Source organism: Stegodyphus dumicola, chromosome 1, assembly GCF_044657685.1.
Source record: "Stegodyphus dumicola isolate Sdum_Otavi_A_Nest chromosome 1, ASM4465768v1".
Classification (NCBI taxonomy): Eukaryota; Metazoa; Arthropoda; class Arachnida; order Araneae; family Eresidae; genus Stegodyphus; species Stegodyphus dumicola.
Window position 1 is genome coordinate 69,629,113 of NC_140768.1, and position 11,960 is coordinate 69,641,072.

Below are 11,960 nucleotides of genomic sequence, written 5' to 3' on the forward strand. Positions count from 1 at the left end.
CTGAATAAAAGAAGTTGACCGCTAATCGTTTAATATACTCTTGAATCAGTTCGATTCGAAGGTCTCTGTGAATATAGATCTTGGGAATATACCAAGGAGCATTGATAGTTTCTCGTAGAATTTTATTTTGTAGAATTTGTAATTGTTTAATATTGGTTTTAGCTGCATGTCCCCAGATCGGTGCTGCATAAAGGAGAGCTGGGCGCAGTATGGAGCGATATGTAATTAATTTGTTTGTAGTAGATAAGTTGCTTTTTCTACCAAGAAGAGGTCGCATAGTAGCTGTGGTGATTTAAAATTTTTGTACTACGGACCGGAAATGGGTTCTGAAGGTAAGTTTATGGTCAAGGGTGACTCCAATGTATTTGGTTTCATTAATCCAGTCTATTTCTTCGTCAAATATTTCAGGGGGGAGGATAGTATTTCATGTTTCCTTTACGGAAAATTATTGCCTTAGTTTTATCAGTGTTAATTTTAATCCTCCAAAGGTTAAGCCATTTTTCCAGTTTTATGAGATAGCTTTGGAGTTGGTTTCTTACGGCGATAATTGTGCAGGCTTTAGTAAGTATGGCGGTGTCATCGGCAAAGAGTGCAAGATGAACAGAAGGGTCTTTAGGGATGTCTTGTGTATAAATATTAAAAAGGTACGGCGAAAGTGCCGACCCCTGTGGAACACCAGCATTGATTACTCTGGTGGTAGAGTAAGCAGTACCGATTTTGATTCTGAATGTTCTATTGCTGAGAAAAGAGGCTATTAAGCGAATAAAATGATCTGGAAAATTGAGAGTGATTAGTTTGTAAAGAAGGCCTCGATGCCATACCCTATCAAAAGCTTTCGCGATATCGTGGAATATAGCACCGGTCGGAAGCTTGCACTTATAGCCTTCAGTGATAATGTTGATAACTCTAAGAAGTTGGTGGCAAGTGCTATGGTGATTACGAAAACCGAATTGTTCTTCTGGGAGAAAATTCATGGAAGGGTGAATTTTTTGGATTTGGAAAAGTAAGATTTTCTCTAACTTTAGACAGTTGGCTAAGTAAACTGATAGGACGATAGTTCTGTGGGAGAGTTGGATTTTGTTGCGGTTTAGCAAAAACAATTATTATAGCTTGCTTCCATGTGTTAGGAAAATGAGCGAATTTGATAATGTTGTTGATTATCTTAGTTAGGCAGGTAAGAGCGTTGATCGGAAGATGCTTCAGTGCTTTGGTCGAGATTCCATCGTGTCCTGGGGCTTTCTTCGTTTGTAAGGCGCTGATGGTGTTGGCAACGATTTTTGGGGTAGTCAGGGAAGTGAAGTTGTACGGAGCAGGGGTGTTAAGGAAATTATTGACCACCTGGTTGACCCGTTCAATATGGTTATTGTCGTACGGAGGGGGATTAAGAGTGAATGTATCTTCCATATAGTCCGCAAAAGATTTAGCTTTATCTTCTGCTGTATATGAAATTCTACTAGGTCCATAGATAGGTGGAATAGGTTTATAAGGTTTCTTGAATTTGCGGGAAATGTCAAATAGGGAATTGTCCTCTATAGCTAGGTTATTTTGGAAATTGGTCCATTTTTGGTTTTTGAAGTTCTTGATTCTTCTGTTGATTTCTTTTTGAATAGAGTTTAGTTCGTGTTTGAGTTGTGGATCCCTGGTGGTTTGCCATCTTTTACGGATCCGGTTTTTTTTCTTTAATACTATTTCTTATATCGGCAGGCAGGGGGAGGAAAGGCTTGTTCACATAAAAAGTATAGGTGGCTTCCTTTAAAGCAGAATTGATGCTGTTGGTAAATTTTGAGACTTCTTGTTCTAAATCTTCTTTGTTGTTGATGCATGCGTTACCTTGTATCGAGTTATTCAGAATTATTTGATCCAATTTGTAACTCCTATACTTCTGTTAAGTGAGGGGAGGTATTTATTAATGGGGATTTCAAATACAATGGGGTTGGGGTCAGACAAATTACATCAATATGATGAAAACCTATACTAGAGCTACTAGGAGCCTTAAACTATATCTTTCTTCTTTTCTAAGCATACAATAAGTATCTCCTTATAAGAAATTTAGGCATTTTGATAAATTATAAAAATTTGTCTAATTATGATTAAGCATGATATAAATGTTATTTACCTTTGGAGGTTAAAATAGGCTTGGATTCTTTATTCCCAAGGATTCATTTTCGCGCCTCACACTTCTGTACCCACTATTGCAGCCAGGGACGAAACAAGTTCTATTGGTTGTCCATCATGAATATGATGAAAACATATCACATCAACGTTTCGGATACTTCTCTAATACCAAGGTAAATTCATATTTATATCTTAGAAAACCAAAGTAGAAAACACCACTGCAAGTTAACTAGAGATTGGCTACAAAGTCTTCTGTAAATAAAGCGATGAAAAATGGAGTCTGCGAAAAGTTTTTGAATTAATTTCCGTGCGTTTTATATTTTTAAGCTGTCCACATAGATATAACTATGCTTATAGAATACATTGGTATACATAGATATGGTAAAATTAGAATGCATTACTATTAGTAATAGCAATCTGATAGTATTACTAATCTGCGCGCTTCATTGAGCTTTGGTAAAGCTTGGACTGTCAAAAATTAAGTTCTAGTTGGCAACACTAAATTCATGTCCAAAACATGAAGTGAAGTGAATTAAGAGTGTGTGTTTTGATTACTGTGTCTTTCTCGGGTCTCTCTCCGGGATTTTTGTTTTTACCTTGTTTATTTTAGTAAATATGGCTAATCGGACTGTAAAAGATGCACAGTCTGTAAGAGGCACGAATCCCCAGTATCTAATTGAAAAAATTATTCGCTCTCGTATTTATGACGCGAGATACTGGAAAGAAGAATGTTTTGCTCTGTCTGCGGAATTGTTAGTAGATAAAGCAATGGAATTAAAATGCGTTGGTGGAGTGTATGGTGGCAATATAAAACCCACTCCATTTCTCTGCCTTGTTCTCAAAATGCTTCAGATTCAACCGGAGAAAGATATAGTTATCGAATTCATTCGTCAGGAAGATTTTAAATATGTTCGTGCATTAGGGGCATTCTATATGCGATTAGTAGGAACTTCTTTGGATTGTTATAAATATCTGGAACCACTGTATAACGATTATCGTAAATTACGGAAGCAAAATCGTCAAGGGCATTTTGAAGTTGTGCATATGGACGAGTTCATAGATGAGCTTTTGCATGAAGAAAGACTGTGTGATGTCATACTTCCGCGTATTCAAAAGAGACATGTTTTAGAAGCTAACAATGAGTTAGAACCCAGAATCAGTGCTCTAGAAGATGATTTAGACGAACCAGAATCAGAAGAAGAAGATCTTAAAGAAAATATATCTAATGCTGTTCATGAGAAACCACGCTCGAAAACAACTGAATCATCTAGGAAAGATAAGTCGTCCGAATCACGTCGAAGGCACAGTCCATCACCACACAGGCATCGTTCCAGGCATCAAGAAAGAGAGAGCAGAAGGCATCATCGTAGTAGGTCCCGAGAAAAACACCACTCTAAAAGAGATACTGAAAGGAGACATCGTTCAAGGTCTCCTCGGAAAAAACGTGATTATGACAGAAAAACAAGTCATTATAGTAAGCATTAACTTTACATATGCAGCATTAACTTTACATATGTCATGTATTGTGCTGATTACTTACATTTGACTTTTGTATATCTTTTGATTCATTAAAAAGTAAATTCCACTTCATGCATTATTTACTGTGAGAATCAATGGCATCGGAGGATATTATTTTTTAATAACAAGTCTGTTATTTTGGCTGTTACAATGAAAATTTTATGAAGTGAAATTGATAATCTCTTTTAAAGTCTATATAGATAAAATGTTATTCAGGTTAATATTTTTGTATCCCAGTTCTGCCAATTTGTATCAAATGCATAATGGATCAGATTCACTGTATATCAGGAGACAGAAAAGACCTTTTCTGATTTCCTAAGTTTTATTGTTCATCAGAAAATATTACTTTTCCATTATGCACCTGCCATGTTTATTGGTGTGTGTGAAATAGAAGCCAATCACAGATGTTGGATCTCGCTGTGTCTTTCATGTGAGCTAAAAAGCATGGCAGTTGCATAATAGGATAGCATCTAGAAAATATTTGATTTTCACCATAGTGAAATTAGATACTCATAGTTATTAATTACCAATATGAATGTTAAAAGCATTGCACCTGTACTAGGTGAAAATAAAACATTGAAATTTCCATGATACTCATGCTTACATTGACTGAACTGTGCACAATATGCAATGCTATAACAATAGTAACAAAGAAATCTCTGAATAATGCAAACCTAGCTGATTTGATAGTATAATGCTTGTTAAAAATTTCACCTTTGTGATATATATTATATAAGCATAATCCGCATCTAATTTTGACATCAGTTATTAAAATAGGAGTATCAGTATAGCAATATATAATTCTTGTCTCCATGATTACTATAATAGGAACATTTTTTTAAACATACATGGCAATGTTATAACCTAAATAACTTTTCTTTGACATGTGACATATTCTTATTTAGTGACTATTGAATCTGGGTGTTTGTAGATGATATAACTTCATATATCTTGAAGGCCAGGGATATTGTAACCTGCCTTTTCAAATTCAAATTGTTTATCTAAAAGCAGACATAAGTTTGTTTTGTTTGCAATGTGAAATGTGAGTTAATTTTCTTCGTAAAAGTGTTTTGGTGAATCTTTAGAATATGGTAACAGGTAGTTTGGCGACATTTTGGTAAGGCGATAAAGGTTACTAGGTAGGACTTTAGCAATAATCTGAGAACTACACAGTTCGAATCACAGATTATTTTGTCTCAGAGAAATGAGAGATCATGAGACATGTCATGTTACATTTTCCGGAAAATTCCGATCGTGATTTTAGCTAATAAGCACTTAGAAACAATTTCGCTGCTAAAGTGCAGAATCGCCCACTTATTTGTTTGGCGCTTTTTACAAGAGTAAGAAGAATTGGATTTTTGTCAATTATCTTTGACATTTTAAGTGAAAATAGGTCGATGTGTACATAGATAAAGTCAAGAGTGTGCACAATGCCATTTTTGTGCAATTCTGGGATGTTTTTTTAAGTGAAAGTAGGTCGACGTGTACATGGATACCGTGTATGTGCGATTCTTAAAAACGCGGGAAGCGGTTTGCGATTCTGCACTTTCTCCCAATTTCGCACCTAATCTTCATCATGATTAAGCATTTATGTTCCATAAAAGTTCTAGTATAAACGTAATTCGGCTAGCAGATTGCTGGAAAAAATGTTGAGTTAAAAAAAAAAAAATGCTTTTACTTCGTGAAAACAAAATGGCGTCCAAAACAAAACTAGCAGGTTGCTGTAGCAGGGTTGGTCGCCAAAAAATCACCATGTTACCATAATGTAAAGATTCACCAAGTTTTTAATTATTCACACAGAATGAAATACCCTTTGAAGATACTCTCATATTAATGAGTAAGTATTATATGTTACATAAAGAAAAATTCTGTTTATTCTGAAATGAAGCTTGACAGTGCTGTGTTATATGAAACTGCCTAAGCAAAAACATATTTTCATTTCAGATTATTTTTTGCTGCTATTTTGATTATTTTTTGGTACCAGGAAGATTAAATTAAAGTCTTTTATGGACAAATTTTGATGCAAAACAAAATATTCATAGTAAATATGGGCAGTTGCAGAATTATGATGTTGGGCGTCCATTTCACTTTAACTTTTGGGGATCCTCATATTAAAATAAAACGAAGTTTAGTATTTTTTTAATTAATTATTTGGAGCTACTTGGAATGTGGGGCCCTTCATTATTATGAATTGCACTGTCGCTAAATCCACCTTTGCATGTGGAAAGAAGTCATGAAAACACAGTAGCCAAACAATTCAGTTGCCAATAATTCAATCTGGGATGAATTGCCAACTATTTGGCATATGGAATTGCTATTATATTAGCATGATTGAAGTGCTTACCTAGTCTAGAAATTTCAGTACAAAATTTAAGGAAAATTCGTGTATTATAATTACTATGTTAAAAAAGAAAGACTATGTCTTTGATGTCGGTGAATAAGATATCATCATAGGTTAATGTATTATGATTATTTGTATTGTATAGTATTTTAATGCAAACAGTTAAGTCATTGACTCTGAATTAATTTTTATTTTCTTCGTTTATTTCACATAACAAATATTTTTATTTTCTTCGTTTATTTCACATAACAAATATGTTCATTATTTTATATAATAATATAAAATAATGAAGGAAATATACAGCTTTACTCTCTTATTTTTTAATTTAGCCCTAAGAAAATCTAAGTAATTTCTCATAATTCATATATAGGACATGTGTAAGAAAAATGTTTCAGTATAATACTTGTATTCTTGAAAAAAACTCATAAAAATATCATCATTTTTATTATTATTGAAATAAAAAAGGCGAATCAAAGAAACAACTCTGAAACATAAGAATGACAATACAATCTCTGTGCCCACAAAGTCTAAAAGGAATTATAAATCAAAACTAAGGACTTTCATTAACAGATATCTAGAACAAAAGAGAGAATGTAATTCCCAACACTGTTTGTTCTTGGCATAGGGAGAATACAGTTTCTCAAATGGTCTGTGACCTTGGAATGCTAAAGGTCACTGTGCCCAAGTGATTTTTATAGTCCCCCCTTTACCAATGGTAGTCACTTACCTTTTTGATGTTAGCCACTTCTAAGGCTGGAAGTGGTGACCATGTTATTGTGGAGGCACCTAATAGGCAGCCACTATTGCCTCCTATGAAGGGACGAACAGTTACAACCAGTGCAAGATTTATGTACAAGCTACACAAAGTATAGCTTAGGGCCCCCTCTTTCTTGGGGTCCTCCAAAAAAGGTATCCAAAAATCATATTTGGCACTGACATATAATATCTGGACTTATAAAGGGCCCCATATCACAAATAGCTTAGGGCCTTATCAAGTCTAAATCTGGCACTAGTTACAACCATGCCTGCTCTGGGATTTGAACTTGGGCCCTTCAGTATCATAGTCGGCTCTCCTAATCACTACACCATCCGGGTAGCACTTTTTTATAGTATTCTTGCATATATAATTAAATGTTACTTTTGATAATATTAAGCAGAACTCTTAAAATTTAAAAATAAGTGCAACTTTAGTAATAATGATCATATTTACGTATTTAAATTAAAAACTTAACTGTCCAAATATTACCATATTTATATTCCAAATTTTAAGCTGTTTGCACAGTGTGAAAAATTTCTAAATTCTGATTGCACATTGTAAGCATCCCATGTTTTACATTTGTAAATATAATAGTAGATAATACTCATAGCAATAAGCTTGGAACTCAAAACATTCCATTGGTTAAGCTTCAGAGTATTCTGATATCATTTATGTGCATTTAAAATTTTGGTACTATTCTACTAGAGCGGCATCAGTTAAAAATGAAGATAAAATAAGAAGAAAACAATGCTACAACATCATGCCAAATATCGAGACTTGAGAATTTATTGTTTGAAATATTGTCGCTCGAGATTTCCAGTTTTTTTTTTAAATATTGTAACACGTTATTTTTTTTTGCCGTATTTCGCCATTTTTTTAGTACAATGGACTACACAATTTGGAAATTACCTAATGTCGAAGGGGCTGCCATAAATACTTTCAGGATAAAGAAATAATTCATGGTAATTGACTTTGTTCTCAAAATAATTCGATGAATTTAACTTTTGACTCAAATAAAGCTCCTATATGGCATTATTATGCATGTTCTTGCTGTGAAAAAAAAAAAAAAAGGATGGTGAACCAAAACATGATTTGAAGGCTTGGGTCTTTTTTTTTCTTAATGCCGTTCGTTTTATCTATCTGTGCTGTTAGGAACTGAATTTTGCCAACTTCAGTTAGGAAAAACTCTGATAAGTGGCACTTGGCGCAATTTTTTTTTTTTTTTTTTTTTTTTTTTTTGCCATCTTGAATTGCGAAAAAAAGCCATATCCTTGGGGGGAATTTTTTGACTTCAAGAAGGAAATGTCATCAAATGCGCTTTCCAAAAATTTCCTCTTCGGCCCATTGCTGGGGAACAATTCTTCTGGGCAAAAATCGCGTAAGGCAAAGTGTAGTGTTTGCATTGAGATGGTAAACCATACACATAGTCAAATTGTAAGCGATAAGTTGTTGTTGTGATTAAGTAAATCTACACGCTTTTTTCCATCTTAGTATTTTAATTATGATTTATATATATCAACTCCAGCATTATTAACTTTTATACTTCTCTTTTTTAATTCTTACCATTAATTTGAACAATTACCCCTTATAATGGTTATATATGTTTGAAAGCGTGTTCTTTATATAAATGCAGTAATGATCACGAAAATGTGATATATATCACATAGTTAATTAATGATGGAAGTTTAAAAAATAAAATATGCATGTATTTCCACAATAATATTGCATCCTCGAAATGTATTCCAAGCTATTGAATCATCCAGTCAGGTATATATTTTACATTCCGGATTCTTTAATGCACATAATTTTAATTAATAAGGTTAAGAGGGTTATTTTTATTCTTTTTTTCTTGTTTAAGTGCGAAAATAGTTTCCATGTAGGTAATGAAAGAAATGTAATCCTGAAATGCATAACTGCAGGGAAACAAGATTTGTAACAAGTGCTTCTATGACTTTTCACAGCATTATGCAATTGTTTAAATTTCAGAAAGAGACCAATCAAATAGAATAGGATAAGGTTATTTGAATTTGTCCATGAAAGTTAAATCCTAAAATATTATTTTTGTGCAATTTGAACATTGTCTATAACAGTGGTTTCAAACTGGCAGCCCCCGAAGCAGTTTTACATGGTTGGCGAATGTATTTCAATTATGCATGTGTTGCAAATACAGTGATGCAAAGATTTCTATGTTTTACTTATTTGAAGTTTCATTTTATTTTATATTCATACTATTAAACATGAACATGAGTAACACATCAGAAAAATTTATAAATATAAATCTTATTCAACAATTTGAAGATACAAATTTAATGAACTTTTATTCTTTTTTTTTTTTTTTTTTTTTTTTTTTTTGTGTGTGTGTGTGTGTGTGAAAATAAAGAAATGTTCATGTTTTGGCTAACGGTTTAGATTTTTTACTGATATACTAACCACAAAATCCTCTATATAAAGAAATCAGTAAAATATGCTTGATGTAGAAAAACAGCACTTAAAAACAAATGTAGAATAATGTTTGTTTAATATTTTATACTAACTTATTAGCATTTTAAAGTCTGATTATCATTTTATTGCATTTTTAATAATTATATTTGAATATAAATTTGGTTATGAGGGGTTAAAAAACTGCTTTTATGATACAGGGTGTCTTTAAGCGGCTGAAGGGTATAACTGTTGCACAGTTCGTCTCAAAGTCAAGCCATGGCTAACAGACTTCCCTCTCCTTAAGCAAAAGGAGTCCAGGAGGGCTTTTGATATTCTAAATAATCCTAATCGTATTTATACATGGACATAATTAGAAAAAAGGCATTTGGTTAGATTAAACAAATGACTTTCATAAATTAAAAATATGTATACGTAAGAAAAAGAATATGTAAAAGATTAAATTAGCAGCCTAAATTAATTTCCCTTCTCATTCTAAAAATAGTAACCCCTCTCTACACGAGAAAAACCCATGCCATATGACTCTTACATAATTCTGATGATGTAAACGGAACTAAAACTCTTAACAGCCAATAATAATTTTACAGCAATTTTAACCATCCAATCAGAATGCTTTGTGAACCAAAACTAACTCAGTCTGACTTAAGATTTCATCCTGAACATTACGCACTTGCTTTCTGTGTTTTGCTGGCTGCACAGCAGACTGTCTGCACTTTCTTTCTTATTGCAAATTTATCTAAAACATAAAATCTTTGGAATAGGCACAATTAATGTGCCAACTTGATTGTCGCCACAACATGTTTGCTAAAATAAAAAATGAAGATTTAAATCTGCATTCGCCTCCACATTCTGCTCGTCATTACTTCTAAATAAATTCTTGTTCCTGAAAATATTACATATATATATTCGTATTAGGAATGCAATGAATTTATTTAGAAATTAATTCCTGTTTGTTATGTCCAGACTCAAATATTTGGGAGTATATTTAAATATTAAGTAGATAATTTTAAAAAAATTTCATTCTAATTAGAAATTATCTGGAAATACGAGAAATATTATTAGTTAGAAATTAGTTAAAGTTAGAAAAACAGTATATTTTATTCTGATTAGAAGTTTAATTAATTTATTTTCTATAATTAAAAATTTTAAATTAGTTTATTTAGAAATTAATTCTATATACTGATTCTATATTTCTTTTCCTTCTATTATTCAATCCGGAAAAGGAGGATGTTATGCAATTTTCTTGTATAAAAATAAAATTATCTTATTCTAATTGCAAGTGTAATTAATTTATTTAGAAAATTATTAAACAGCGAATTCAAAACGTCTACTGACAAAAGTATGTGATCATCAGCACAAAGATTTATCTGCAAAGTCACGACACCCAACACAGAGTATCAACCATATAGAAAGAAAATATCCCTTTCCTTTTCCCTATCTTAGTTAACTTCTGAGCTAGCAACCTAAGCACTTTTCCAACTGTTTGGTGCCTATCGCCTAAGTTGGCGAACCTGATATCAGGAACCTCCCCAAATCCCGGTTATCTCAGTATCCGCTTCAGTTAGAAATCAGCCATAATACGACAATCGATTGGAATAACTACTTGAGAGAGGTATGTGCAAATAGTTTGATGTCTCATAAAAGAAATAAAATTGGTGGAGCCAACAATATTGTAGAAGTACACAAAAGTCTTTTCACAGAAAATGCAACACATGTACTCTTCTGGAACAATGGGTATTCAGGGGTTTATGCAGGGGAAACAAAGAATGTTTTTTGGTTGCCGTTCCCGATCATTGTGCTACAACTGCTGGAAAGGAATTAAGAAATTCTGGGTATGAACATTTCACTGTGAATTATAATTTTGTAGATCCCGAAACTGAAGGCCACACTGTAGAATGATTGTGGGGCAGTGCTAAATGGAGAAATAAATATCAGTGGGGCACTGTTCGCCACCATTTAGAGCCATATTTCATAGAACTGATGTGGCATTCATTATATTCAAAAACTTAAATTTTTCTATGATACTGAATGATATTTGAAATGTTATGCCACCTGTTTAGATAGAATTTCCTTTTGTTTTGTTATTTTTTATTTATGTGTAAAATATTCTTTATGCCACCTGTTTAGATTAATTTTTTTTATTCTTTATTTATGTGTAGAATATTGTAGATTAAAAAATTAAAAAGAAAAATTTCCTTTTTTTTAAGAATTTTGAAATTAAAAAAAAATTACCTTTTAACACAAGTAGTCTTTGGTACTCTATTATTATTTCATCTTGGCAAAAATTGGTCACCAAAAAAAGTGGCACGTTTTTTAACTGACACCACTCTAATAGAATAGTATCAAAATTTCAAATGTAATGTTTTGTTTTAGCATATCAGATATGTTACAGTGGGCCACCAGTATGATTTTGTTCCCATATCACATTTCATATGGTGATCCCATGGAGGAAAACAAGCATATATATTATATACAATATACTAGTAGTGGAAAGGTTAATAAATCTTAAAATTATCGTTCTTCAGGTTAAACAGACCAATTTCAAATTAAAATTTATGAAATGAAAGCATCAGTCTATTCAAATTTTTATTTATGATCAGAATAAGTAATAATGAGATTATTTCTTTTCTCATTACAACTAAACAAAAGTTCTGAAAACATTTCTCCCTCTCAAACTAAAAAAGGGAGAGGAAGCATAAGAAAAATCAAAATGAAAAATTCAATATTAAGTCATGGAAACGTTCTCTTTTTACTCACAATTTTGTGTAAATGTGAACTTTTTTTGTTTTT

At 32.4% G+C, this 11,960-nt stretch overlaps 1 protein-coding gene across 1 annotated transcript; it reads left to right on the plus strand.

Annotated features, from left to right (window-relative positions):
* Positions 1 to 2,640: 2,640 nt before the first annotated feature.
* Positions 2,641 to 3,700, plus strand: Prp38 (pre-mRNA processing factor 38). The gene has a single exon (XM_035372494.2). It carries the CDS (start codon positions 2,731 to 2,733, stop codon positions 3,598 to 3,600), a length of 870 nt encoding a protein of 289 aa, XP_035228385.1. The 5' UTR covers positions 2,641 to 2,730; the 3' UTR covers positions 3,601 to 3,700.
* The last annotated feature ends 8,260 nt before the right edge of the window (positions 3,701 to 11,960 follow it).